The sequence below is a fragment of the Aspergillus ambiguus genome (assembly GCF_047715705.1).
Source record: "Aspergillus ambiguus strain CBS 117.58 unplaced genomic scaffold BDV59scaffold_2, whole genome shotgun sequence".
Classification (NCBI taxonomy): domain Eukaryota; kingdom Fungi; phylum Ascomycota; class Eurotiomycetes; order Eurotiales; family Aspergillaceae; genus Aspergillus; species Aspergillus ambiguus.
The window spans coordinates 38,436-65,343 of record NW_027395515.1 but is presented as its reverse complement, the minus strand read 5'-3'; the positions used below and the strand labels follow the sequence as shown (position 1 = coordinate 65,343).

The 26,908-nt window shown below is 52.6% G+C and overlaps 9 protein-coding genes across 9 annotated transcripts; 3 read left to right on the top strand and 6 right to left on the bottom strand.

Annotated features, from left to right (window-relative positions):
* Positions 1-498: 498 nt before the first annotated feature.
* On the top strand, positions 499-3,444 carry BDV59DRAFT_167655 (NAD-dependent malic enzyme). The gene is made up of 8 exons (XM_073687950.1): positions 499-725; positions 772-993; positions 1,045-1,248; positions 1,300-1,428; positions 1,484-1,617; positions 1,665-1,931; positions 1,991-2,358; positions 2,423-3,444. The coding sequence occupies exons 1-8, from the start codon at positions 648-650 to the stop codon at positions 2,758-2,760; spliced, it is 1,740 nt and encodes a 579-aa protein (XP_073552169.1). The 5' UTR covers positions 499-647; the 3' UTR covers positions 2,761-3,444.
* On the top strand, positions 2,942-4,227 carry BDV59DRAFT_44330 (uncharacterized protein). Its single transcript, XM_073696404.1, has 2 exons — positions 2,942-3,508; positions 3,560-4,227. Exons 1-2 carry the CDS (start codon positions 3,270-3,272, stop codon positions 4,104-4,106), a joined length of 786 nt encoding a protein of 261 aa, XP_073552168.1. The 5' UTR covers positions 2,942-3,269; the 3' UTR covers positions 4,107-4,227.
* A 372-nt stretch (positions 4,228-4,599) lies between these two features.
* BDV59DRAFT_167653 (putative extracellular serine-rich protein) lies at positions 4,600-6,087 on the top strand. Its single transcript, XM_073687949.1, has one exon. The coding sequence runs from the start codon at positions 5,232-5,234 to the stop codon at positions 5,571-5,573; it is 342 nt and encodes a 113-aa protein (XP_073552167.1). The 5' UTR covers positions 4,600-5,231; the 3' UTR covers positions 5,574-6,087.
* Positions 6,088-7,461: 1,374 nt separating this feature from the next.
* Positions 7,462-9,557, bottom strand: BDV59DRAFT_44262 (sugar porter family MFS transporter). The gene has a single exon (XM_073696403.1). It carries the CDS (start codon positions 9,371-9,373, stop codon positions 7,748-7,750), a length of 1,626 nt encoding a protein of 541 aa, XP_073552166.1. The 5' UTR covers positions 9,374-9,557; the 3' UTR covers positions 7,462-7,747.
* A 167-nt stretch (positions 9,558-9,724) lies between these two features.
* Positions 9,725-10,790, bottom strand: BDV59DRAFT_167650 (uncharacterized protein). Its single transcript, XM_073687948.1, has one exon. The coding sequence runs from the start codon at positions 10,346-10,348 to the stop codon at positions 9,743-9,745; it is 606 nt and encodes a 201-aa protein (XP_073552165.1). The 5' UTR covers positions 10,349-10,790; the 3' UTR covers positions 9,725-9,742.
* A 2,896-nt stretch (positions 10,791-13,686) lies between these two features.
* Positions 13,687-19,321, bottom strand: BDV59DRAFT_190435 (Oxysterol-binding protein-domain-containing protein; the record flags this gene model as incomplete). Its single annotated transcript, XM_073691751.1, has 8 exons — positions 13,687-13,711; positions 13,787-14,444; positions 14,505-15,339; positions 15,503-15,507; positions 15,738-16,485; positions 16,542-16,895; positions 16,954-18,332; positions 18,388-19,321. 8 exons carry the CDS (start codon positions 19,319-19,321, stop codon positions 13,687-13,689), a joined length of 4,938 nt encoding a protein of 1,645 aa, XP_073552164.1.
* Positions 19,322-20,242: 921 nt separating this feature from the next.
* BDV59DRAFT_167641 (ATP synthase complex assembly protein ATP12) lies at positions 20,243-21,629 on the bottom strand. The gene is made up of 2 exons (XM_073687947.1): positions 21,201-21,629; positions 20,243-21,115 (listed from the first exon to the last, which is right to left on the bottom strand). Exons 1-2 carry the CDS (start codon positions 21,499-21,501, stop codon positions 20,322-20,324), a joined length of 1,095 nt encoding a protein of 364 aa, XP_073552163.1. The 5' UTR covers positions 21,502-21,629; the 3' UTR covers positions 20,243-20,321.
* Positions 21,630-21,888: 259 nt separating this feature from the next.
* Positions 21,889-25,390, bottom strand: BDV59DRAFT_167638 (glycosyltransferase family 2 protein). The gene is made up of 4 exons (XM_073687946.1): positions 24,682-25,390; positions 23,708-24,577; positions 23,167-23,458; positions 21,889-22,683 (listed from the first exon to the last, which is right to left on the bottom strand). The coding sequence occupies exons 1-4, from the start codon at positions 24,717-24,719 to the stop codon at positions 22,570-22,572; spliced, it is 1,314 nt and encodes a 437-aa protein (XP_073552162.1). The 5' UTR covers positions 24,720-25,390; the 3' UTR covers positions 21,889-22,569.
* Positions 24,678-25,677, bottom strand: BDV59DRAFT_44214 (uncharacterized protein). The gene is made up of 2 exons (XM_073696402.1): positions 25,407-25,677; positions 24,678-25,296 (listed from the first exon to the last, which is right to left on the bottom strand). Exons 1-2 carry the CDS (start codon positions 25,547-25,549, stop codon positions 24,789-24,791), a joined length of 651 nt encoding a protein of 216 aa, XP_073552161.1. The 5' UTR covers positions 25,550-25,677; the 3' UTR covers positions 24,678-24,788.
* Positions 25,678-26,908: the final 1,231 nt, after the last annotated feature.

Sequence of the window (26,908 nt, the reverse complement as noted above, 5' to 3'; positions counted from 1 at the left end):
TAATACAACAGTCGATCCGCTAGGACTGGTAAGACCGCGAATACATGGTTATCTTCATCTCATTTCTGCATTTACGGGTCCCTTGATCGATCTCGATTTCCCCGTAATGGACTATTAATTCGACTATGGATTCAAATGAGCACCACTAAGGTATGTTACGTCGCTTTATTAATTATAAATGGAGTAATTGAGTTAATATGGATATTGCATACACCTCAATTAGCGCATATTGGACAAGACTGAAGTTGGGTGGTACAGTATTGGATGTTTGGGCGACACCTGGAGTGAGTAGTAGATTGCAAGGATATTGTCTGTCTGTTCATATATTAGATGAACAAGATGATAGTATATTTATGTCCTAGGTAGCTAAGGTAAGGGACCTACTAATCACGGTAGGGGAGGATATAACAGACTCAACGACATCAGACCCCTACGTCATCGCTCCGACCCCGCCATCTTAAGAGGCAATTAAGAAGCAACACCATCATCGTCTGCATTAGAAATCGCAAACATCTAAACACTCCTATGACTAAATTCTCCCTTCGCATTTCCCCCTCACTTGACTCAATCCTAAGCCAATCATTGACAGCCACACACAGCCTTGTGTAGCCGCCCATCTGAACCGCACATCATCCCATCCCTTGACTATGGCAACCTCCAAAGAAAAGTCCAAATTCAGAAATCTCCCACGGGCTGCTTCTGGGCCTCTCAAGTGTCAATTCAAGGTAGCAAGTCACATCTATCCAATTGACGCGCGTTAACACCCACCAGGGAAAAAGCCTCACTATCCTATCGCAATTCAACAAAGGGTCCGCCTTCACGGAAGATGAACGGAAGACCTTCGGGCTCCACGGGCTTCTTCCTCCAAACATACAAACCCTTGAGGAGCAGGTCCGCCGGGCCTACCAGCAATACAGGAGCCGGCCGGATGATCTTGCGAAAAATACCTTCATGGCGAGCATGAAGGCGCAGAATGAAGTCTTATATTACAAGGTATTATACACATTGATGTAGAATTGTACAATACCATACTCACGAGAACAGCTGGTTCAAACCCATCTGAAAGAGATGTTTAGCGTCATCTACACCCCTACCGAAGGCGACGCTATCCAGAACTATTCGCGCTTGTTCAGACGGCCCGAAGGGTGCTTTCTCAGCATCAATGACCAGGATCGCATTGAGGAGAGTCTCACCAACTTTGGTCGGGGAGAGGACGTCGACTATATCGTGGTGAGCGACGGTGAAGAAGTGAGTGAGCTCTACGGAAGACAAGTAACTACTGCTGATCAGGATGGTTAGATCCTGGGGATTGGTGACCAAGGCGTAGGCGCTATTTTGATATCGGTCGCCAAGTTGGTTCTCTCGACGCTATGTGCAGGAATCCATCCATCCAGACAGCTTCCAGTCGTGCTGGACTGTGGTACGAATGTACGCTCCGCGATGAAGGTGGATTAATTTGTTCATGTCCTAACATAAACCGCAGAATGAAAGTTTGCTTACCGACGAGCTGTACCTGGGCCTCCGACAACCCAGAGCTCGAGGAAAGGAATATGACCAGTTCGTTGACAAGTTCGTCACTGCGGCCAAGAAAATGTATCCCAGGGCATACATCCACTTGTGAGTGCTCTGTTCTCGTCATTTCGGCCATTTCTCATGAAATTCAGTGAGGACTTTGGACTCCAGAATGCCAAGAGAATCTTGGACCGCTATCGATCGCAGGTCCCCTGCTTCAACGATGATATCCAAGGGACTGGGTGTGTGACGCTAGCGGCTCTAATGGCTGCATTCCATGTCAGCGGCATAAAGATGCAAGATGCACGTATCGTGATTTTTGGTTCTGGATCAGCTGGGACCGGCATCGCAGAACAGATTGTCGACGCCATTGCAATGGAAACGCACAAGTCAAAGTCCGAAGCATCTAGACAAATATGGTATGCACTTTGAGGTTAATTTTCCCTCACTGCCACTCTGACAGTCTTTCCAATGGCAGGTGTCTGGATAAGCCAGGACTCTTAGTCAAGTCACTCGGCGAGAGGCTGACGGCCGCCCAGGTCCCGTTTGCGCGGGAAGACGACGAATGGCCGAAAGAAAAGGGCACGGATCTGCTGACGGTGGTGAAGGAAGTGAAACCACATGTCCTGATTGGAACGTCAACCCAGCCCAAGGCTTTTACTGAAGAGATCATCCGGGAGATGGCGCAGCACGTCGAACAGCCCATCGTGTTCCCACTCAGCAATCCTACTCGGCTTCATGAAGCGTGCCCGGCGGATATTAATTGCTGGTCAGATGGTCGTGCCCTGATGGCTACTGGCAGTCCATTCCCACCTGTGGAACGGAACGGGGCACAGTATGAGATCGGTAAGGCCACCATTTGAGATAAGCCACGCTGGACTGCTCTGACTTACGCTTGGTTGGCTTCTAGCTGAGTGCAATAACTCCACGTGTTTCCCAGGGATTGGGCTCGGTGCTGTCTTGTCCCGAACACGAGTCGTGTCCAAGAAAATGTTGGTGGCGGCGGTCAAAGCACTGGCATCTCGGTCACCAGCGCTGCAAGATCCCAACCAGCCTCTCCTGCCCGACGTTGAAGATGTGCGTGAGATCAGCGTGGACATTGCGCGGGCTGTGATCAAGACCGCAGTCGAGGAGGGACATGCGCAGGAAGAGGGTATTCCTGAGGACGAGCAAGATCTGGATGAGTGGATTCATGTCCAGATGTGGGAGCCGACATACAGACCGCTTGTTCCGACTGATGGACAGTGACTACTGGTTCTAAGATCCGAATAACGTTGTTGTCAATGAGGCTGATACTGCAGGTCGTTGCTTCTTAGGGCATGTTACACGATCTCAACCCCTTGCAGATTGACAGAAGCAATATGGCTGTGGAGGATGCAGGGTCCACGGTCTGGGGTTTCATGGTTGACTTCCAACCTACAAACTGTGGCGGTACTGAATCCTCCAACAACAACAACAGGTGGTAGATAATTGTGGCGATGGATGTTGCTGCGCCTGCCGAAGGAGGCGGTGGGGGGCCTCAGGCGATGATGTATTGGACCCTGAATCTTTGACTTCCCGAACTCCAACTCAGCCACTCCTTTCCTTTCTTCCACACTCTTTCGACATTCCCTTCGCTTTATTTAACTGTCATTCTCAGACGTCTCGATCGATCTCTTTATTTTGTTTTCATACGCGGGATTTCTCCTCGTTTGTCCCTTCTCATCTTTTTCACTTCTCTCACCCCGTAACCTCAGCTTCATCGTCATTCCCGCATAATGAAGATCACACTGACGACTGCTATTGTCCTCCTTCTTTCCATCGCCGTTTCGTCGCTGAGTGTCCCTCGCTTCGATCTTACTCTCCGAGATGCTGTCCCTCAAGGGAACGATTTAGAGAAGCGTCGCGGCGGCGGAGGCGGTGGACGAGGCGGAGGTGGAGGCAGTAGTGGCGGCGGAGGTGGAGGACGCTCGGGAGGCGGAGGAAGCACAGGAGGAAGTTCCTCATCCAGAACCAGGTAAGCTCCCCGGCGAATTTCCGTTTCCCTAGACTAACGGGATTGTCGCAGCTCTTCCAGCAATACCGGAGGCGCCACTCGCAGTGGTTCCGGTCGCCAGCCCGCTTACGCCGGAGGATCGTACTATGCAGGCGGCGCGGCTTCTCCTTATGTCGCTGGAGGCAGGTCCCCAAGGGGACTGTCGCCGGCCTATCTCCTCCCAGCGGGCGCTCTTTTATTCTTCCCCGGTCTTTGGATGTACGGTGCCTACGCGTACCCCTATTCTCACCACTACAACTACTACAACGACACGGCCAAGCAAAACGAGTCGTATCCGGTCGTCTGCTTGTGCCAGCAGTACTCCGAGTGCGGCTGCGACGACAACAACAACGGCACGTTCTATCAGTCCCTCTTTAATGGAACCGTGCCGGCGAATTCGAGCGTGGTTCGTGTTGCCGAGGTGAATGGAACAGAGACCATCTACATCAATGGATCATTGCCGAACGGGACGACTGTGGAGGATCCGTCAGTAGCCTCCGCGGCGAGCTCCAGGGCCGCTGAAGCGACCGGATACTGGATGATGGTGGCGGTTGTGGTTGGTACCGTGTGGGGGCTGTAAGTCGGTGAACTTGCTTGCCTGTCAGCAGTCGGAGAGTGATACACGGACGTTGATGGGCTACGGTTGAATTTTGTGTTTGGTTTGGACGGTCATTTGATTTTTGATACCCTTCGGCGTTGGGTGGTTGCGATGCCTGTCGGCTCCTGCAGGCTCATGAGAATGAGGATGAACACTGCTTATTTTATTTAGCCTGGTGATAGACGATAGCTTGTACTAGTACGGACTCCAGCAGCTGATAGACATGACGATCACTATGAGTCTTTTCATCTCCGCTGCGCGCGTCACTATGAGGGAGAACTACGTATTCCTATTCTCCATTAACTGGATTAAGAGGAGAGCAAGTTTGGTCCGAACCAGCAGAGTCATGACCATCGGAATAACCGTCTGCTGGCGGAGGATCTCGTGATTGCGACTCATTAGCGAAATTAATCGCTCTCCACCTTTCCCCTTTCGGCTGCACCCCCGACGTTTCTCTCCATCTCCAAAACTCTTCACGCTCCTCAAACCCCCAGCGTCTGACCCTCTCTCCCACCCAGGGACCGATCTCCCTCGTCGAGAATTGTCGGTTCAGGATGTCCGACGCATACACGCTGCAGCCCGCACAATCATCGTCGCGGTCGCTGTGGTGACGTCCTCTCCGGCGCTCCCATGGTTCACCAGCGGACTAACATCCTCTAGTCAGGAACAGCGCCAGCAAATGAATCACGGCCCCGCCAAGCCAAATAGGCCTACAGATCGACAGTTGCAATCTGACTTCCTCCCTATGGGACTTCGAGTCCGATGGACTAGTTTCACACGCTAGGCCCTGAAGCGCAGCACATCGAAGCTTCCGGCCGGCGCGCAGATTCGTCTGGCCGCCTCGGCGGGAAGCCCTAAAGCCTAAGCCCCTTTTTTCCCTATATCCTTAACTCCCGCCGCCATCCTTCATCTCTTCTGGTTTCATCACAAGCAGTGCTGTCGTTCGTTCCTCTCGTTCTATCCACAAGAGCTGTCACTCGTTTCCAGCTCCATTCATTCTTTAATTTCTCTACTCTTCTGGAGAAGAATTCATTCCGCTGCCTGCCTTCTTTTCTCTTCGCTCTACGCGCCAATAACACCAACACAAACCACATCACCTCTGTCAAGATGCTGTTCAACAAGGCTCTCCTGTTCGCCTCGGCCGCCCTCGCGCCCTTCGCCCTCGCGGCGGAGGCTCCTGCGTCCACCGTCACGGTGCAGATTGTCAGCGTGCCCACTTCCACTCCCACGCCGTCCACCACCTCGGTCTCCGTTCCCTCCTACACTCCCACCCCGACGCCTTCCAGCTCTTCTCTCATCCGCGTCCCCACCAGCTCCGCTGTCGCGAGCGAGACCTCCGCTGCGGCTCCCGCTGCCACGTCCGCCTACACTGGCGCCGCGCCCGCTCTCCAGATGCACGGCGCCGTCCCCGCTGGTATCGCGGCCGTTGCCGGTCTTCTCTTCCTTTAAACAACTTGCCAGTGGGATCCAGTCGACCGCGCAGTTCGGTGGCCTCCGGAGATGGGTGCGCTGTCGCCCAGCGATCAAGCCACGGTCACCGACAGGTCGTTTCTCTGCAAGTAACAGGGGACTAGGCTCGACGCAGACATGCACATCCTAGAAAGAAGCAGAAAAATTGAAATTCCAACTACTACTCTCCCACGGGTTTATCTCTCATACTGTATGCTTCTTGGATCCGTTTTGGCCCTACATCACGGAATGCGGTATATTTGTTGGATGGGGCCTTTCCTTTCGATTCCGGTCTTATCGACCCTTTCACGATTGATCTGATTCTCTTCGCGATCTTTTGATATCCCTTTTGATTTGATTTCGCTTCTTGATGTCGTCACCGTTTGGTGATGTTTATACCCTTTCTTGGCCTTAGCTTTATTTTACGTTTCTTACGCCCTGCCCAATTCATGTTCCGAGTAACGAGTGTAGGACTAAATGGACTGACGATTACTTGTTGATATCTGTTGCACGTTTAGACATGGTGCGTAGGTACGTGATAATATCTATCGTATGCTGCCTGGCTGACGAATGCAGGCTGGCACGTAGTATAGAAATCGGCCTTCATAAGGTAATAGATTTGGATAGGACTTATCAGATCTAGCCTGTTAGATCCAAAGAAATCCCAGCCTACCAGCGTGTATCAACAAAACCTCAGACGTCACGCAGTTGCTTCCGTCATCAGGCGAACACTGCGTCATCAATCTAATCTCATCCCGAAACGGCGTGTGATATCACCAAAACAACGGGTCTGGGGTATGCAGATAGCATGGTACAGCAAGTTATCCGCATTATCTCAGCCGGCAGTGATCTTGATCTACACCATCTAGGTAATGTCCTCATCAAGACCATCGACGCATCAGGCTTTCAGGTGGATACCCTAAACCCCAACTCCAACTCCAACACCAACACTCCCGCCAGACCATCGCTCATACGAACATATACCGACCCATCCCGCCGACAAGGCACCCTCGCCCCATCGTGCAGACCCGGGTACGACCGGAGTATGGCGTATACCCATCAGCCGCGGCGAAAGAAAGCCGAACCCCGTGGGCTCCCCACGGTCTGGTCCCAATCTCACCTAGATACGTATGTCCTACGGAGTAACCTTACTCATGTACGCCGTACTACCTACATACTCAGCCCCCAACGGCGTCATCGGAGCACCAACCACCACCGAAGCGCCGCACACCGGCAATCCTGCATGCTGCAGCGCAGTGGCCGTCGTCTGTCCGTCCGTTAGTCCGTCCCACCTCGTCAGTTAATCTCCGAGTCGTGTGGTTGTCGGCAGGCATGCATGGACCTGGATCTGGGTCCTCCACGCTAACCGTTTTCTGGGCATGCTTGATTGCTTCGAACTGGAGCAGAACGAAGCCGGTACGTACCTAACGTTAGGAGGTATAAGTATTCATCCCTCTACCCGAGCCCGCGGACCTGCAGTCTGTGGGATCGACCTTCTTACCTCGTGATGTTGGTCTATCCGCTTATTCCGGCGGACTGGTTGGTTGGTTGATGGTTAGGAACGAAGGAATAACCTAGCTCGAGCGTTCCGTACGGCGTACGTGTCGGAGATGATCTCGATCGACTGATGGCCGTAATGGTCCTCCCGATGCAGTAACTATGGCGAGGGATGATCGCATCCGTTTAGATGTGGTCTGTTCAGGGGTTCTTTTTTTGGGGCCTTTTTTTTTTTTTGCTTTTGGCGCGGCCCTCTTGGGAAATCACTAGTTCGTGCGGTTGTGCTACGCGACGACTATTTTGTGACAGGTAGCTTAGCTAGTCCTATTACTCCTGCATGACAGGTTGAGATGCAACATCTATTCATTGGTATCCAAGTAGCTGTCACATTCGGGGAGATAAGATGACCCATGAGCAACAGCGTCACCCTGTGAAGTCTATATATAAAAAAATATAAGGACAAAAGGAAAAGAAAGAAAGGGAAGAAAAAGCAAGGATTATTAATAACAAAGCGAGAGCGGCAACATCAACTCTCGCTTCAATCCTTCAGAGGGGAGGATATCCTGCCGCGTCCTCATGGTTCCGTCTCCGGGATGGAACTCCAATACAAAACGGCCCAACTGTACACGGCGTTCATCGTTTTTGGTATATAAACATCAACGTAGAGAGGTATCACTTTAGTTCTCCTGCTTCTCCTGGCTGTCGCCGCTGCTCAGGGCGAGCTCAGCCTTCTCCGCGCCAGCAGTGGCGTTGTGGTCCGACATGTCCAGACCCAACTCGGTGGACATCTGGGCGATTTGGTCGACGGTGAGCTTGGGCAGCTCGTTGGCGACCTGGTAAGGCCACTTGCGCTCGACGTGGGCCTTGGCGAAGATGATGTCGATCTCCTCCAGGTCACGGCCGGCCGTCTCGGCGTAGAAGAACCAGGCGAAGGGCACGGCGACGAAGTTGACCAGGGCGAAGAACAGGTAGATACCCCAGCCACTGGTGTCGGAGAAGACAGGGGTGAACATGACGACGGCGAAGTTGCAGATCCAGTTGGTACAGGTGGAGGCGGAGGCGGCCATGGTACGGGTGCGCAGAGGGTTGATCTCGGGCGGGTAGATCCAGGGGAGAGGGAGCGTGGTGAAGGCGAAGAAGACGATGAACAGGAAGATACCCACGATGGCACCCTTGGAGTTCTCGGTCGTCGGCTTGATCAGGCAACCCATGGTGATGATGAAGGACAGACCCTGGCCCAGGAAACCGATCAGGTACAGCTTACGACGGCCGACCCTCTCAACCATGAAGAACGAGGGGATGGTAGCGAGGGCGTAGACGGTGGCGAAGACACCACCGAGGACGAGAGAGAGACGGTGCTCCATGTTCAGGTTCTGCTCGAACAGCAGGGTGGAGTAGTAGATGGCGGCGTTGCAACCGGTGAACTGCTGGAAGAACTGACCGGAGCAACCGATCATCATCCGCTGGAACTCCTGGGTCTTGCCGAAGGTGAAGAGGGTCTTCCAGTCGGCGGTGGCACCCTGGGTGGCCTTGAGATCGGCCTTCATGAGGTTGAAGTCGGTGAGCACCGACTCGGAGTCGATGGGAGCGTCATTCAGGGCGGCCAGAACCTGGCGGGCCTCCTCATCACGGCCCTTCATGACGAACCAACGGGGGGACTCGGGCAGCATGAGCGCACCGACGGTGACGAAGATGGCGAAGACAATCTGGAAGGCGACGGGGAAACGCCACTGGACGGAGGTGTCGACGTAGGAGAGACCGAAATCAATCCAGTAGGCGACGAAGGTACCGACAGCAATAATGGCACCCTCGAAGCAGACGAGGAAACCACGGTTGTGAGCACGAGAACACTCCGACTGCCACACGGGGATGGTCGCGGTGTCCATACCGTTACCCAGACCGGAGATGACACGACCGATGACGAACTGACCGAGACCCCAGTGAGGGCCGAAGGCGGCGGTGGAGATGACGGTACCGAGGATCATGATGAGACCACCGGCGACGAGGAGAGGGGTACGACCGATGCGCTCACCGAACATGAGGGTGAAGATGGCACCGAAGAAACAACCCAGTTCATAACAGGCGGTGACGGCACCACGCAGGACAGAGACGTGGGCGGAGTAAGAAGGCGACGCATCTCCGGGGATATAGAGAGGGGGGAACTCCTGGGTGAACTGGTCACCGGAGATGATACCAGACATGAGACCCTGATCATACCCGAAGAGCGAGAAACCGATCACCGAGGTGAAGGTGATGGCCAGACGGAGCTTACGGCCCGTCAAGCCAGAGGTGGTAGTCCACATGGTGTTGTGATCCTATTCTATAGGATACTATATTATTGATGTATATCCGATAGGAGTATAGGGGGGTAAGGAGCGGAAGGACCAGGTCAGGACCAGAACAGATAGACCAGGGGAAGAAAGTTCAGTTCAGAGGGGCCGGAGTCCATCGAGGAGCAGGGGAGGAAGAGGCAGACGGGGCTGCTTTTGTATTCGATCTTCATGATGGCGCTGGGAGCGACTGATTGCCAAGCGAGGGAGGAAAAGTTTTTGCAGACGGCGATAATAATTTCGTTCGGGAGATGAAAGAGGCATGTCGGGCGAGGCGGGTGGCCAATCAAGGCGCCGAGAAAAGCTTAGTCCTGCCGCGAGCGCCACCGACGTAACTCTGGTTCAGGGCGACCCGGCGCTGCTTCCAGTAACATTGCCGACGCCGCCCTCGCCCTGGGTAAGCGGCCTGGGGTCCCCATGTTCGACAGGCGCCTCGTGACTCTTCCCCTCAAAACCACCATGATTCCGGGTGCGAAAGACTGCGGGGAGAAGGGGAAGACCACTGACCAGTCCAACGTCAAGCGTACAACGTCCACCGTCCAGTCCACCAGTTCCCTGATGGCCCTCCCTTCTCGGGTACCGCGCTTCCCGGTTGCATGCAGTCTCACTCCTGCAACTCCCTCCCTCAATTCTTGGCCCTTTCCACATGGAGGGTCGGAGGAGTCCGGGCCACAGCATGTGGTACCTGCTCGCTTGTCGTTGGTTCCAATCTCCAGACCGTCGACATCCCCTGGGACCCAGGGTGGATTCTCCTCCGTAAGCGGGTGGAGGATCTCCTGCCTCTCCTACTCCGTACGGTTTATCCTGACTGAGAAAAGGAAAATAAAACGAATTTCCTCTGTCTCCGCTAATTAATTCCGTCCGTGGGTGGATTTCTGGTGGGCAACCATCCAACTCAACGAAGACGGTCCGACCATTCTTGCCGACCACTTTCAGACGCCGTACCATCCATTCAGCCAGTCATCTTTTTAACTTTCCGGCCCTCCTTGGTCGCCTCCGAATCCTTCCATGACGGCGGCCGAAGGAATGAAGGCGCACGGGATGGCACTCAACTGGTCGGGTTCTCCCGTCGGAGCCGCAAGCTTCACCAGAAAACAAGCACACACACGAACGGGAGAGCGGTACTCTATTCCAGCCACAGGTCCCGGCCGGATCCCAAGGGTTCAACAGTCCCTGAATTCGCGTAGAAAGATTCTTCCGGTGGCGGTGTTTCTCCCCTCCATTACCCCATGGACCACCACCGGATCCGGGGGGGACCATGAGGTTGTTCGCACCTCGGAACACCTGCGTTTGCCCAGCATCCAAGAACCCTAAGCCCTCTTGGCCCCCCGACAAGCCTATTCGCCAATACACAATAAGCCCTCTTCGCCCCTCTTGGCTTCATTCCAAGCTCATTCGCCAATTTGCTTCGTTTTGCTTCGCCTGAGTGGAGGCGTCGGTGGGTCACGGTCGCATTTTAGCGTGGCGTGGTCCGACAAAAAACTCTGCGACCACCACCACCGCGTTTCTGGTGGGTCGCTGTCGTCTGGCCCTGACGTAGGTCAAGACATTCTCACCAGCCCTAACGCGGAGGAGTGAATGGATCGGGAAATTGCCTTCTGTCTCAGACTGGATTTTTCGTTATTTGATTCAGGTTACGAGACCGTCGAGACCGATCGCTTCGTCACGTGAGTTACACACAAGGCATGTTAGGCGTACGTGCCAACCCGATGACTGTGCTGGGTCTGACATGCAGAGGCCATTTCCGACACTAACAGTGATGCGGAGATGGAGTATGGAGGTTTGGCTCGTTCACGGAATTCGGAGCATGACTTGGAACCCATACCAGTCTTGCCTTCGTCTTCGTCTGTCCTCTTCATGTTCACCGTTCTCAGATTCAGCCTCTGAGACAGCGTCATGGTCCAGGAAACTCGACACTGGTCTCGACAAAATAACATAGTTCGCCCACTTCATCGGCATCATGCATGTCTCCAGATATTGCATATGCCGCTGTTGTCAGACCCACATCAAGACGATCTTGAAAACAGCTCTCCTATTTAACTCGCCTGTCCCATCGGCACTTTCCAGAGGAATCATGTCAACAGTCAGACTGTTCAACAATGCCTTGACGATACCATCTTCCAATGTAGTTCCGCATCATGACCGCTCGCGTCAGTGACCTCCCGGAAAGCAGGGTGTTCCTCGCGGTTTACAGCTCAAGACACCTCACTTCCCAAATCTGGGCTCCTTGCCTTCGCTATTGAGGGCGTCCGCATGGTTTCCGTCCTTTGCCGTATTTCACCCAGGGGATGTCTGTTGACCCACGCCCCCAAATGGTATTCCCGTTATGAAAGTGATATCCTGTCTAACAGCTGCAGGACATGTCACACTGACTGGTCAGAACATGGATTTGCTCCTCTACCAAAAGTACCTCAGATCTTAGTGGTACGATAGTACTAGTTATAAAATTTCTTCTGACAGACTGCATCTTCGTACTGTGTGTTGATGCGGTTATGATGCAGGGGTAGGTGGTTTTCAAGACGTACGGCGAATTGCAGCTTGACCAGTCTGATCTTAACCAGTTCGCCTGTCTTCACTGTTCAACCTGGACGCGCCATCCAATACCTCTGCCTAAAGACAACATGTCTATTATATACCAGACTCCAACCAGACTAACGATCTATGTAAACTAGCAGTCTCCGCGTCCGCGTTGGGCGTGTAGTCGATGTGATCCCGCCGGCTTCGGACTTGGTATCTCCTCGCTAATCAACGGTAGGATGAGAGGAAAATAGGTAATGCGAGGGCTGTAGCGTCCTAATTAGGAAGAGATGGAAGTGTCAAAGTTTGCCGTAGGCGATTTGTCTGCGGCGGAAGGCCTCCAATCAGCGCTTCAGTTCGGATAGGATGAAATGCGGCCGGACACCGTTATGGTGAATTCTTGAAGCCAGCTATTGTACTGTCGCGGCATCTTCTACAAGGTGGTCGCCGAAGCTTACACGCTGCCTATATTTGATTCCTTGGTTCATACTGCGTATATCGTCAGAATGCGATAACTTTGACTTGGTGTCTAGATGCCTAGGATAGCGACAACGTAAGAATGATAGAGCAGCCAGGTAGGAGAATAAATAGAGTGCCTTTGTCCTCCCGTTACACTCGCCTGTTCCATCCACTTTATACCTCTCTTGAGTCATTTCGATCTACTCCTTCTACACGTAGGTACACCCGCATACTTCCACTACCACATCCGCATCCGATCATGGAATACCTTATCTACCAGTTCGAGAAACGCTTCTCAAAGAGGCCAAAATGTGAGCTTCGCTTCTGGTATGAATATCAAAGGCTACGAAGGAAGCACAGATATTACGAACCAGCGCGTAAAGCAAAAGCCGAGAGAGAAATCATCAAGCCGTTTCTGAAAGAAGAACAAAAGACTTTCGCCCTTCTCCAACGCAGAAGTCGCCTCCTTTAGCACAATCCGAGATCACAGCAGCTCGAGACGAACCCGACGAGGAACTGCCGAACTATTTCAAGAGCCTCTCTGAGGAGCAACGGACAGAGTTGCAAGCAGAAATCAACGAGCTGACCGCCCGGTACTGGAGGTCGAACGCCATTCTGGAGTCAATCAAAAAAAAGGGCAGAGTCGAGCGACCTATTTTGTGTGCTTGTGATGCTCCTCGGTCGGAAGCATCGACATCAATATGATCGTCCCTGGTCTTGGGAGTGGGAAATGGATAAATGCGCCACCTCCGGCGGCTGCTGTGGACGGGACTGCGGATGCTGCATAACACAGCTCATTACATACTATCTGCCTTCAGAGCACAAGAAGCTAGGTGTGTTTGGACACTGTACCCGGGAGTGCCCCTGTTGTATTAGTTTCTATGGTCAGTATGACCCCGATCCACAGCTACCCCCTCCGCGCTTCGAAGTGTAGTTGCTAGCTGATACTTGCTTTGTTCACGCCATGGCTACCTAGTGAATTTGACGTACTTGTGGGGGAGATAGAGAACTGGATGATGTAGGCAGGCGAATTACATCTCTTTCATGACATATTGAAATCAAACTTGATACTTCCTACTATCACTTTAGATAGGAAACGGCGAGGCGATGTTGAGCATAAGCCTACGAACGGGTCGGAGTACTTCATGCAGTTCGATGGCATGGCGCCTTTTGAGCACAGAGTAGAGTATTTGACGCTCAAACAGCGCACTTCCTTGCTACAAAAAAACCATTCGATGTAAGAGATATAATGTACAGATATCATCGGCAATGAAGGAACATGCACGGTTCAATAATGAAGGCGCCTCTATCTACTCCTTGAACGTCGCCTCATATCTAAATGGCAGTTAGTAAACGCATACTAGCAGAGCTCCCTCTTAGAAGAGGTGCATATCCCGGAGGATGACATACCTCTTTCCTCTGAATGCCCAAATACCCCAATTACCACAGGAAACATCATGGGGGTCGAGATCGTTCAGATCCCACCGGAGGCTGCGGAAGATATTTTCCCCCGGCTCGAGGAGAATATCGAACTCCCCGGCGCACTTCTCACGGACCCAGTTGATGTCCCGCTCCATGTCCCATTGCGTGTAGCCAGTGGTGATGATGGGGACCTTGGTCTCCAGAAGCTGCGGAAGCGTCTCTTCCCACTCGTGGGAGCTGGCGGGATGTCCCAGGCCAGGATGGAAGAGCATGAAGCAGTCAAGGTATGGATCGAAAGGCTGGAAGTACTGCGCCTTGTACATCGTGTGGAAGTAGTCCACGTACGTCGTGATCTTCATTTGCCCACCGAGACGGTCTTCGACGATCCCCCCGAACGGGTTCTCAGGGGTGCGCTCCGGGAGCGGAAATTCGGCATCACGGTTTGCCATGCTCTCGGGTCCAATGAAAATCAGATGGATGAGAGATCGCGGGAAGATATAACTGAGCTGAAGCCAGACATCCCGGGGCAATGACGACTCGGCGCGTGCTCCGAGGATGAAAATGCGAACGGGAGGGGCCTTCAGACGCAGCCCTTCAATATCGACGCCTTCTCCGGTCTTCGGGGGGTGCAAGGTATACCGAAGGGCTAAGAGTCGTCAGCTTACGGGCGAAACCTGATAGCAATAATACGAAAAAGTAAACTCACCGCTCACGCTCTTCAACCCCTCGACTGTAAGGCGACTGTTCTTCCGAACACTATACGGACTCAGCTCATGCAGGACGCTTCCGATGGTCATGGGATAGGTGAGCATCCGGGTCACTTGTCTCATGCTTCGGTCGTCGTTGATAGCGTCAAACTCGCGGGTGTAGAGGAAGGTATCCCAGTTTGTCATATTGATAACAAAGTTGTCGTCCTGAAGACCGGGGTAGTTGAACTCGGGGAAGAACCGTCCGGAGTGCAGGTCATGGTCGTCCTCGTTGATTTGCCGGATAGTCTCACAGATTTCTAGATGTGCTTCGAAATCCTCCATCCAGTGTCCTTCGGAACAGTAAATCGGAACGCCGCAGTCGGGGCATTCGAAATGCGAATGGGCCGGAGGCAGGCTCGCGTCTTGCGGGGTCTTTCGCGACTCCGGGTCGTGGGGCGAGACGGGCGCACGCGTCTGTTGATGGCTGGGGTGCGGACAAAAGGCATTCTGCTTGATAAAAGCAGCCCTTTGACGAATTGCAGGGGCGGGCGACTCAGAAAAGGAGTGGAAGAGGTTGTTGCGTTTCAGCAGGACTCGTGGATCCGGGTGGCTCGACGTCGCAGACGTGGCCTTCTGGATGAGCGGCTGAACAGTACCATTGGGGGGAGCTCCAGGTGATGAGATTGAAGCCCGCTTCAGTCGACTCTGTAGGCTCTTCGGCGTGGAACAGTTATCGCTGTGCGAACTGAAGTTTCGCGCGAAGCCTGCAGCAGGGCCGACGGCTCGTCTCGAATTGGTGACGTTGTGCAGGCGGACGATCGAATTGTGGGTAGTAACCCGTCGTCGGAGAACCTGCAGGCAACGCCCGCAAGTATAGTCGCCTCTCATTTTGCTGGTTGGAGACGAAGGTGGCTCCTAAATGCTGAGGTCCGCCAAAGCTGCGGGAAGCCGTCGCTTTTTTGACGATCCCGCCGGGCCACGTGATCCTCCTGTCATTGTTTATTCTACTCCGTACCTCTTCTCTACTGAGAATACTGCATATGGATATACAATTCCATGTCAACGATTCAAGGGATGGCCGGAACGGATGAATAGAATGAGTAGAATAATTGCAAAAACACATCCAGCTATGAACATCCCCAATGAAAACCAGACTATCTAAGGCTGTCGCTCCGTTACACCACTCATTCCTTGCGATCTAAACGCACCTGAAGGTTTATAAAACTTCTAGAAGATGTCTTCAGAAGCACTCCAATCTTGCTTGTCCCGACTCTCCCAATATTTACCATTGTGTGCCCAGTACTCTTCACCAGTAGTCGGACATTTGGCGCGGACAAACCACTGAGGCTGGTACTCATCTCCATTGGCTTCTCTCTCCCTGCGTTTGGATCGCTGTTTCTCCTCCACCCGGTGTTTCTCGGTAGCAGCAAGGTCATATTCACCCTCTTCCATCGCACGTTGATCAGGCCGAAGTCGGGTGTCCGTAGGAGGCAGATACGGCTTCAGGCTATCCGGGAGGGCATTCAGGGTGATGACGAAGGGAGTCAAGTTGAAAGGTATACCACTTGGGCGAGGATGGCTTTGCCACACCAGGAACGTCTTGGCCGACTCGGGATCCTGGCCAGAGACCTGGGCTTCGAACCCGGGGGTATGACGGGCATAGATCTTGTCATTCCAACGTCCACCAATGCTCCATTTCGGCGAACCCTCACGGTCGACAACCTTACCAGTTACCTGGTATGCCGAAGAAGCTTTCCAGCCTCTTGGCTTGAAATCAAGATAGCAAACTTCCCCAGTATTCCAGTTCTTGATTTCCATCAGACCATAATTGTCCACAGTGGGATTTCCGGTGATGATGCCAACGACCGACGAAGTGACCTTCTTCCAGGTGTACAGTTCTTCGCCGCCAGACGCAGGTCGCAATTTCAAGAACCACGTTCCGAGAAGATTGATGTCGAACGATTTGCCGTAGAATTTGGACTTCAGCGCAGATTCACCCTAGAAGAGTATTGTCAGTCAAGGAAATGCGTCCAATCAGGGCAGGTTAGCCTTACCCAATAATCCCACTTGGGCGATTCGGCCCATGCTGCTCCAATCGGCGGATGGTGGCTAACTTGTTCGACGAAGAATCGATACCCTTTGTCAGGCCGGACGTACTCGAATGTTTCACCCAAGAGTGGGTTGAAAGGTTTCGCCACACGCCCGATTGTGGAAGCATACTCACTGGCTGCATAGGCAGCAACGTATACGAGACGCTCCATTGAATCGGGACGATCAGCAGCGATGTCGAGGAGATCCGCGTATTCCAAGTCTTCCGCCACGCGTTGGAGTAGAGAAGTCGGTTCGTTGAAGGACACAGGCAAAGTCATCTTGGTCATATCCTTGCCGATCATAGATTTCAAAATTCCCTGACCAGTTTGTGAGAAGACGATCACGTATTGACCTGCTAGTATGAGCATCACTTACCCATAAGGAGATCTTCGGCCTGTTGTCGTAATCCATTTTGAGCCTCTCTCTGATAGGTTCTTCGTATCCTTTGAAGGATGGGACAATTTCAGAGCGTTTGACAACACGCAATTCACTACTCTCTTCTTCAGGAACTTCTTTCTCAGCAGGGGCTTCTTTGTCAGCCAGAGTTTCCACTTGAATCTCGCCAGAGTCAATAGCGTCAAAGAACTCATCATCATCGTCAGACTCCGAATCATATAAACTACTGATTCGAGAAAGGGTTGACTTCTTCCGTTGAAGCGGCTGAATGGCCTGTTCTTCCGCACCTTGGTGGGCGTCGGCCGTGTCTGGGATTTGCGCTGCTCCCTCTGCTTCAGCGTCGCCGGTTACTTGCACACGAGATGGGCTCTTGCTGACAGGAGCAGAAGTGTTCGCTGACGAGTTCTCTAAAGCCTCTTTGAGGGCGCGCTTAGTACGACGGCGCTTCTCCTCGGACTCGCCCATCTTCGATTGCAATTCTTCGTGCTCCTGAGCAACCCGCGCCATGCTTTCTTCCCACATCTTACGGAGGAATGCCTCTCGATTCAATCGATACTGCCAGTAAGAATCGCGATCCCGCGAGATCTTCAGGAGGTTTTGCACTAAGCCCTTCAAGCTGCTGACAGCGGCTTCATAAGCAGCCAAGGCCTGGTCGACGGCCGGTTCGGAGAGGGATGTGTTCGGGTCTTTGGACTTCTCGGCCTGCAATGAGGATGCGACGCTGGAGAGAATATCGAGTTGCAGTTTGGCGGACTGAGCGGTGATATTCAGAGCATCTTTATCGGCCGGTGGCACCTCCCGGCTGGAAGCATAATCACCGTAATCCTCATCATCGCCTTCAAAATCAGGAGCAGTGGTTACGTGACTGGACACCCGGTTCACCTCGTTGGAGGGGGGACCCTGATCATATGGTTCAAACGAACCTTCTTCGTCGTCTGCAGTCGTGCTCTCCAGGGTAGTACGAGACGTATACGTACTAAGCCGGGGACCGCTACTGCTTGGCACCCCCAGAGAGGGCGGAGCAAGACCCTTCCCATTTGACTTGATCGCGGAAAGGCTGGGTGAATCAGAAGGGCTCTCAGGGGCGCGGCCCTCGTTCTGTTCGATCTTCGCTTGGCGAAGGACCTCGGCATTCCTTGTCTGACGTCGTTCTTCCTCCTTCGCCTCGTCCTTTGCCCATTGTATAGCATTGTTCAGAGTCCAGAACCAACGTTTCGCCTCCACAACATGATTGGCCTTGAGATGGTACTTAACAGATGATTTGCCCTGGATCTCGAACCGAGTTTTGTCCTGGGGGTCCATGTTGAGCCGAGCAATCTTCATATTAATTGCACCACGGCAGGCGGAGTCCGCATCGTCTATACTGAGGGTTAGAGACCGGGATTCAAACGCCGGTAAAAATGGACCACAAACCTTGGTGTTTGTAATAACTAAGAACCCCGTCCTCAAGAACAAACCAGCGGAGCTTATAGCCGCTGGTGTAGTTCGTCCATTTCTTCAGATAGCCTCTCATTTCACGGGAGTCTTTCCCCGCAAAGGCTGTCTCACCGGCACCGGGACGACCTGAGACGCCTTGGGCTGAGTTTGTTCCAAGGATAGCCTTCTCCTGGATGCCACGCTGAGCGATTACAGCAGCAGGAGACTTCTTGACGATTGCACGCGTTTTGTCGTCCTTTGTGACATCCTGCGGCAGCTTTCCTTTCTTGTCGCGACGGAATGGGTCAGCTCCGTGCATCAGCAGGATCTGCAGGAGTTTTGTATCTTTCTTTCGAGCTCCCTCATGCAACAGAGTGCCACCAGATTGGAGTGTTGCAGGGTCTGTGACCAAATCCAGGCTGTTAACATCCAGAAGTCCCTCCACGCGTGGCTCCTCCAGGAGCTTTTCTAGACTATCATAGTCACCTTGGCCGACAAGGGCGTGTATCTCTTGCGTCTTTTTATCGATAAACAGGGAACGCGCGAGCTGAAGTTGCTGAAAGATGTCCGGGTTGCGCGCAACATCAAGGGCCGTCTGACCCCGGTAGTTGACGACAGAGTCGTTGACCCCAGGCCGATTGAGCAACTCACGGACTAGTGGGCCTCTGCCAAGCTGTGCAGCTAGATGAAGGGGGGTGTTCCCATCCCGGTCACGCGTGTTGACATCCAGGTCATCTCCTGAAGACAAAATATACTCAACCACCTGCGGCTCCGCACACTGGATTGCTAGGTGAAGGATCGTCGTGCCTGACAGTGTGTTCGTACCCTGGGAGTCGGAGGTTTCTTTGATCGCTTTCGATATCGCAGTCGTGTCGCCACTCCGCAAGATCTCGAACAGGCGGAACGTCCGCACGGATTGATCCAGCGACATGCTGCCAGCATCCGCCTGCGCAGTCGAAGCTGTTCGCTCGATGTTATCGTTGCCTTGGGAAGAGCCGACCGGCTCAAGCGGCTGTTCGGCAGACATGGACGGGTTCGCCTCCTGGCGGGACTTCCGGCGGGTCGAGCTTCGAGTGATGGATAGGGAGGGGAAGGACGAGCTGCTGTTCGCGGGGGAAGAAGAGGTGGACTCTAACGAGCCGGTGCTGTCACGACCGGGACTTTCCTCGTGGTTGTCCTTTGACTTATCTCGATGTAATAATGCAAGCGCCAATGCACTCCGGGAACGTTTGTGTCTAGGAAAACGTGGCGTGTTAGTATGATGTTCACTTTCCGAACAACCTTTAGGCCACCACGAACAGCCACAGAGGTGAGGTACAGGGGAATGGTCAGGTCTCGGGGCGTGTGACTCAAGCACAAGGCCAGCTGCCTTCCTGAAGGCCAAACTGTCCCAGCGATACTGGGAGGCTCAGACACGACATGACCGGACGACCCATGGGACCAGCCTCGGTTGACCCGGTGTAGACGAGTACTCACCCTTGGCCCTTTTCCGTCATATCTCAAACCGCCACGGGGAAAGCTTGAGGTCGGGGCCAATACGCCTAAGAAAGAAGCATAGGCGAAGGCAAAAGGGATGGGGAAAGGAGTAAGAATACGGCGAGGAGAAGAAAGTTGGCGACTAAGTGGCGATGGGATCAAAAGAGAAGGGGGCGGTCGATCATTCATTCATTCATCGTCTCCAGGTCCCGTGCCTTGGCGGGGATTCAGCTCCTAATTCGGTATCCCGCGTACCACCTTAATTAACAGATTCCCCTCTATCTGCCGCCATTCACCAAGGCCGAAAGATACAGACACCGATTGCAATCCAGAACGATGATCTACGTATATCTTACGTAGCTCTGTGTGACTTCACTATGGTTACACTCTAGTATACATCAGCTAGACCTCTACTATTACTATACACATCCATCCACAGTACATCTCCGAAGCTCTTAATACGTCTCTCCGCTCACGACAACAATAACGCTGCCGAGCTGTCGCTTCAAATCCTCCTTATCCACGTCATGGGTATCCTCAACCTCACCCCACATGTCCGTCTGCCACTTGACCTCCAAGCTCGCCGCCTCCGCGGCCTCCTCAATGCCAAATCGCTTCTGTCCAGGCCGCTGGATACCACGGAAGTTCTCGCTCCACTCCACCACCAACCGAACAGCAACCAGCAAGCTCTTCGCAGCCAGAATGCCCCGCTCAAGAGCGGCCAGATCATGCGCCTGCAGGTTCGAAATCCATTGCTTGATGATGTCCTTCGTCGCCTGCGACTGGGAGACCGGCAGGATGCTATCGCTGTCCAGAATCGGCTTGATCTCCACCCCGGGCCAGACCTTCGTGCTCAGGAACGCCATAATGTCACTAGCCACCCGGACCTGCATCTCCCGTAGGCTTTCGCGCGGCTCGTCCACGCCGTCCGCCTCCTCAACCGCGTAGGCATCCTTCTCCGGAACCCAGCACAGCAGCGTATCCGTCTCCAGGTAGCGCATCGCCGTGGTGATGATTTCGTCTCGCGTCGTGCGCTCCCCCCGCGCATCCTCCTGCGCGATATCTCCCGCCCGCGCAGCCATCGACGTCAGCGGGATCAGATGGTTCTTCAGCGCCTGCTGCGCCGTGGTCATCACGTCCCATTCGAGGGCGATTGCGTGCGCAAGGTGCGGCTTCGTCGGGGGTACGGATAGGATGTCCTTTGACGGCGTGCGGATCGGTCGCGTGTCTAACAGGACTTGGTAGTCTTCTAGATATCCCAAGGAAAAACTGTAGTCAGATACCGTCTGCGACTGCGCGGGTCCCATGCGGCCTCCCCGGCGGTAGGGCCTTACCGTCTCTCTTCTTGATATCAACATTCTTCCAGAATCGCTTCTTCAGCGCCGAGCTTTGTGCGGACCGCAATTTGGACACCTCCTCCCGAACTGAGTCGACATCTTGCTGCTCCCCGCGTTCGCTGAACTCTGAGGACGCCGATGGTGCTTTGGGGGGAGGTCCATGGGCGGTGATTGGGTGAGCGACCGCCGCTTTTAGGGGCGTCGCATGGAATCGGCGCGATATGAAGGCGTTGTGTCGAGTGGAGGTTGAGATGGCGTTCCGCGAGACGGCGGCGGAAGGCCGGAGAAACCCCAACATCTTCTCCCTTTTGAACGAGAGGCGGAGGGTACAATGCCAATGACTCGATTCTGCCGCTGGGATCGTTGCCTTTCTGGCTGATGACGGTGCTCGTTGGTGGTGGTGGTGTTTGGTTTGTGTCTGGTTCGAAGTGGGATCAGATGGGTGGCCGGCCGCCTTTTTCTCTTTTTGCCGCCTTTTATCGCCGGTCCGCCACAGGCGCCACAGTCCCGCAAACCTCCGTCATCTAGAAGAGAAACGACATTTGAGAAAAGTCGAGGTCTACTGTTTTGATCTTGGGGCATATCGCAGGGTCATTATGGTTGTATCATCAATCTGGGCTTCCAGTTCGGCAAGTGGAAGCACCCCATACGGAAGATTCCAAATGAACAAGATATTAGTTAAAGCTGATAAGCTAAAGTGCTAAACGCAAAAAAAAAAAAACACTCAGATGAATTCAGAAGACCTCCCATATTTGACTCTAAAAGCAAACAAACAAGACGAAAACTTGTTGAAGAAAGAAATCACGAGAGCCTGCCCATGCTTTTCTAATTTACAAAGAAAAAAGCCTCCAAAGAAAAAGCTAAGCGTCTTTTCACCAACACACCGGAGAGGTCGCAGGCATGTGGAAAGGACAGAAGATGAAGATCATTCCGTGCCGTGACCCCAATGGTGGTGGTGAGCATGATCGGTTCAGAAATGCAGAAGTCGAGGCGACAGATGCAGCTGAAATGTAAAGAACTGGGTGTAGATGATATCACGCGCGATTAAGAATCTGTATCCTTCAAAATGCCACAAAGAAATCAAGATCGTTAAATCGCTCGTTGGCGCGTGCCAAGCTTGCCCGAGAGGAAGGAGACGAGGCGAAGGGGTGATGATGGTCGACGAATTTTATGAAGAGGCACAGACATATAATTTCAACGAAGGATTCATGTCGATCATTTTCCAAGTCAAGAGTCATCAAAGCGTTGCGTCGTTGACATGAAAAGATATCAAGTATGGGGTTATTGTTGATCTTGGTCGGGGGTGAAGTCGACCCGGGATTTGGAATGGGGAAGTCTGCTGGTGCCTCCGAGAGTACAACGCAAATCATTGAAGTATGAACTTCGGATAGTACGGTCGTTTCACACGGTCACTGTCGGTTCGCTTCTTCATACGCTCTGCGTCATAATCATCGGCACCATCTCTGCTACCCCAGGTAGTCTGCCGAGTAGATGGTTAGCGACATCCTCATAGGTCCAACCAAGAAACTGATACGCCCGGGGTTGCAGTAGAAAACGAGAGGAGGCCCAGAGAAAACAAGAAACCAACCAAAAAAAAAATAAAAATAAAAAATCAGGAGAGGACAAGAGGGGTGGGGTTCGATAGTTTGATGCATCAAATAGATCAAAAACAAAACAAGGAAAGGAAATACATCCGAATCGAAGACATGATCCAAGAGCCCAAGGTATCCGAGCGGGATTACCGGTATGAGGAAGACCGTGGAGAACAACATGCAAAAGACGGGACGAAGGAGGGGAATGGGAAAGGGTGAGCCAGCAGGCCTGAGCCTAGAACCCACTTGACGAGGTGACGGTTCAAAGACCAGCTCCCCCCAAGTAGGCTTTGGACCATTGCAGCCCGCGCGCCCGTCGTTGGTGCAACCGAGCGACTAAGAGCAAAGACTAATTTTGATTTGCGACTTACCACATTGAGAGTTAGCACCGCGTACATCTTGATTCCGCCGTGGAAATAACCGAAAAGAATCGACACGGGCAAAAGCAGCACGTCAACGGGGAAGCGGATGTAGTGTCCCAACAGTTTGATAAACTTGCTGAGGAACATCCAGAGTCCGAGGGCTTGCATCGCTAGGATGTGGGAGGGTTCGGACCATGATGCGGTAGCCTTGTGACAGAGGAGGACGAGCAACAGGTCTCCCAAGAGGGCTGGCGGGGACAAGGTGGTGAGATGGACGGCATATGCACTCCAAGGCTGGCGACTGAATCACAGGATGGAACGTTAGCCTGCGGCTTAAACGATGCGCTTACGATGTGCCTTGCCAAAAGTGGATATAACCGGCGCATCCTTTAGCTGAATCGCCACCCACCGTGCGCAGACACCGGCAGTAGTTGCTGCATTGCAGCGGCCGGCTGATTGCAGCAGTTTCAAACATTGTATCGGTAGGTTTTTCGGTGTCTCCGGCACAGGGCTGGGGGGAAGGAGATGAAAGCAGAAAAGGGATACTTACTACCAAATGTGTTTCTCATGGAACATACTGGTGAGATTGCTTCTCCAGTTGCTGCGCGACCATCGGGCGCATTGCTTCAGGAACTTGGGGTTGTCCTCGAGAGTCGTTTGAACCTCGGCTTCGGGATGATACTGCATAAAGGTCTCCCATCCATGCGAGACCATCCATCGCGTAATGAAGTTGTCGTCATCCGCATTCAATTGATACTTTCCGAACCACCACTCCTCGTTGGTGAAAGCATATGTAAAGCCCTCATCTTGGAGAATGCTGGTCTTGTAGGCGACGGTCCGGCCTGACATACACGGAAGACCACCATCGATGTGCGTTGTCGCGGCGCAGTCAAAGTTCCTCCGCTCCAGGTAAAGAGCACCCAGGAATCCCCAGATACGTTCCGAAAGGGTAGGGTCAACCGCCCGACGGAGTCGTTGACAGGTGACGACGCCTCCGTACCGCTCATCTTTTTCGAAGGGTGCGAGAATCCAAGGAAGCACCGTGCGTGGCCAACTCACATCGTCATCAGCGAAAATGGTGATGGGGGTTCGAACTTCCGGAATGGCCCTCGTCATCTGTCGGCGCTTATTTGGGTGAGTCACGGTGAAGAGACGAATTCTCGATTTGGAGGCGGGCATCAAGCTCAACATATTCTCGGCCTTCTTGCGGTTCGCCTCGATGGTCACCAGGAGAAGTTCATAGGGCTGGTTTTCCAGAATGGTACGGATCGTCTCAACCAATTCATCACCACAGCCATCCAGAGTCGGGATGATCACCGTGACATCTTGGGCGGTCAATTTCGGGTTTTCCGGCGGCGGAATGGGCTTAAATGTCCAGAATGAAAAAAGATTCACCACCAGGCGGAAATAGCGATAGAGACTGAGGGCACACCAGGGTTAGCCATGATATCAATTTCAACGAACATATAATTCCACAGGGGTAAACCTCCCTGGGAAGAGAGGGGAGGGACATCAGCTACTGACAAGAGAGCAATAAACGCTCGCATATAAGGGAATTCCATCGTATTGCAGAGCGACAACTTTAGAGTGCCCGCGAGTAATTGAGGGTCAATGGATCTTTATGTTCCCTTTCACTGGCACTGTTCTTGCAGCCTTATATATATAGGAATTTCTCTCTTGAGCTCCTCTTTGCCCGTCACACTATTTAAGGCAATTGAATTGAGCTGTGTACGGAGTTTGCACAACCAGCTTTGGCCACCCTTTAAATACCACGAAAAAGCAAACGCGAGGAGATCTTGGGCCTTTTCAGTCAGTATCTCCTCCTGTAGAAATTCGAATTCGAATGCCAGAGACGACGTGAAAGAATGAAAGTCGACGGTTGCCTTTTCCCCCTCTTCTTGAGAGGCAGAAGAATGGGACGAAAGCGCGATAGAGAGGGAAGGAGCAGAAGACAAAACGAATGTCCTGGATGATAGGAGACCTTCAGGAGGAATTCGTCCAAGAGGTCCTGGAAGGAAAAGGCTTCCGGGGGGGATTAGGTTTGTAAAGATTCTCAACTGAGAGTTGCAACATTGGGGATTTTTAATGGCTGCGGATGGAGCGAAAGGACCGGGAAGGCACATGTTCAAGGCAACGCATCTAGACAATCCATTAGACTAATCCCTAAAAAAAGGAAAAACAAATAATAATAATAATAAATAAGAAAAATAAAAGAAAAAAGAAAAAAGAAAATGGGCAAAAGTTACTACGGTGCTCCAGTTCCTTTGTCATTTTGAGTGTCATGCAGGTGTATTTTTGCCTCGTGCGTCAGAGACCCTGGATCTAGATGGACTGATGAGGGAGAGCGAAGGTGGAGAAGGGATTGGCGGCGGCCCATGCAGCTATTGTGCATTTGACATGGCCCAGCGAGTGGAGACGGGCTGATGGTGGGTGGACTAATGCACTCAGCAAGATGACGATAGTGCTAAGGAGAGGGAGGCACAGAGAGAGAGAGCTAGGGAGAAATTTCCAGTTAGTGGCTGTGGTGGATGTCTCCGAATATTGTACATGCTACCTGGGAACCTGATACACAATAATACATTCCACACACCCTCCTCTTCTCCGCCCCCTGTGGAACACCCCCGGAGATTCTCTCGTCCTTTGCACCACCAATCGATCCCCTCAGTATGCTATGTTACACACCGTCTGCTATGGCGGTATCTTAAGATCCTAGAAGGCTTTACCCATCTGGGGTGACTGCTTCTGGGTTAATCTACCCAACCATCCGTGGCTGGTTCGTAAGGTAAATGATGCCGATGGGCCGACGGGTTTACTACGGAGAACAATGAGAGGTGGGGACACGAGGGTTCGTTTATCGGTTGGATGATCAACCCAGGTAAGGAATGGATGAAAGCAAGGCAGGGTACTTATTATTCAAAGTAATATTCATTTAGTCCTTTTTGTTTTCGCTCCCATGTATTTTCATCGTTCCTTTAGCTTTAGTGGAGAAAGCTTCTTACTTTCTGGGTGGGCTACCTATCACGAGAATCAACCTCACCTGGTGAGCATTCCGAAGGAGACATTGCAACTAGCAATCGAATGGATGGATGCGGACTGATAATCGGTACCACCGAGTTGAGACAAGGTTGGAATTTGGATCCCTTAAGAATCACATGTTCCCCAAATTCAACATCACCTGTCAACAGCCCTGTGATGTCCTTCGTTTTGGGTCCAGTTCTATTATAGGACAGAACTAAAATCTTTCCTGTCCACCCGACTGGCAAGAGAGCCCCTTTGCTTGAGAAGAACTTCTCACATTCTTGGAAGGATTGGCACATGAACCCTGTCAACATGGTGGCAATTCGAAAAGATCAAGACGGGATTCCCCACAGCCTTCCAGTTCATGGCGAAATTCCGTAGGCTACTGCATAGATGATCAGATGGTCCAAAGGAGGCAAAACACTGGAATGGATACGATTCGCAAATCTGACACATACCTTAAAATTTAAAGGATGGGAGATAGGATGTACCTCAGTCATCATACGAGCTAAACTCTCCCCAACCTAAAAGAATGCATGCATGACTTTGATCCATGGTAGCCTGACACCACGAGGGCGACTTGCAATTCTAATGGGCCTTTAGCGAGGCACGCAATCCAACCTCCAGAGGTTGCCAGCAAGATGGAAGAATTTAGCCGGCCGACTTTGCCTTCTCGCTCCATTCGATTTACAGCGTACTAGCAGGGGTCCAAGAAATTCCATTAATTAAAGAA

What these genes read in the sequence shown, in the direction of transcription:
- BDV59DRAFT_167655 (XM_073687950.1), top strand. Translation starts at nt 648, where the DNA reads ATGGCAACCTCCAAAGAAAAGTCCAAATTCAGAAATCTCCCACGGGCT. An exon ending in TGCTGGACTGTGGTACGAAT is followed by an intron (nt 1,429 to 1,483) that starts GTACGCTCCGCG and finishes CATAAACCGCAG; the next exon opens with AATGAAAGTTTGCTTACCGA. An exon ending in CCCAGGGCATACATCCACTT is followed by an intron (nt 1,618 to 1,664) that starts GTGAGTGCTCTG and finishes CATGAAATTCAG; the next exon opens with TGAGGACTTTGGACTCCAGA.
- BDV59DRAFT_44330 (XM_073696404.1), top strand. Translation starts at nt 3,270, where the DNA reads ATGAAGATCACACTGACGACTGCTATTGTCCTCCTTCTTTCCATCGCC. An exon ending in AGTTCCTCATCCAGAACCAG is followed by an intron (nt 3,509 to 3,559) that starts GTAAGCTCCCCG and finishes GGATTGTCGCAG; the next exon opens with CTCTTCCAGCAATACCGGAG.
- BDV59DRAFT_167653 (XM_073687949.1), top strand. Translation starts at nt 5,232, where the DNA reads ATGCTGTTCAACAAGGCTCTCCTGTTCGCCTCGGCCGCCCTCGCGCCC.
- BDV59DRAFT_44262 (XM_073696403.1), bottom strand. Translation starts at nt 9,373, where the DNA reads ATGTGGACTACCACCTCTGGCTTGACGGGCCGTAAGCTCCGTCTGGCC.
- BDV59DRAFT_167650 (XM_073687948.1), bottom strand. Translation starts at nt 10,348, where the DNA reads ATGGTACGGCGTCTGAAAGTGGTCGGCAAGAATGGTCGGACCGTCTTC.
- BDV59DRAFT_167641 (XM_073687947.1), bottom strand. Translation starts at nt 21,501, where the DNA reads ATGTTGGGGTTTCTCCGGCCTTCCGCCGCCGTCTCGCGGAACGCCATC. An exon ending in TGATATCAAGAAGAGAGACG is followed by an intron (nt 21,116 to 21,200) that starts GTAAGGCCCTAC and finishes TGGGATATCTAG; the next exon opens with AAGACTACCAAGTCCTGTTA.
- BDV59DRAFT_167638 (XM_073687946.1), bottom strand. Translation starts at nt 24,719, where the DNA reads ATGGAATTCCCTTATATGCGAGCGTTTATTGCTCTCTT. An exon ending in CATGAGAAACACATTTGGTA is followed by an intron (nt 23,459 to 23,707) that starts GTAAGTATCCCT and finishes CCTGTGATTCAG; the next exon opens with TCGCCAGCCTTGGAGTGCAT. An exon ending in CGGTGCTAACTCTCAATGTG is followed by an intron (nt 22,684 to 23,166) that starts GTAAGTCGCAAA and finishes TCTACTCGGCAG; the next exon opens with ACTACCTGGGGTAGCAGAGA.
- BDV59DRAFT_44214 (XM_073696402.1), bottom strand. Translation starts at nt 25,549, where the DNA reads ATGCACAATAGCTGCATGGGCCGCCGCCAATCCCTTCTCCACCTTCGC. An exon ending in GACAAAGGAACTGGAGCACC is followed by an intron (nt 25,297 to 25,406) that starts GTAGTAACTTTT and finishes TGGATTGTCTAG; the next exon opens with ATGCGTTGCCTTGAACATGT.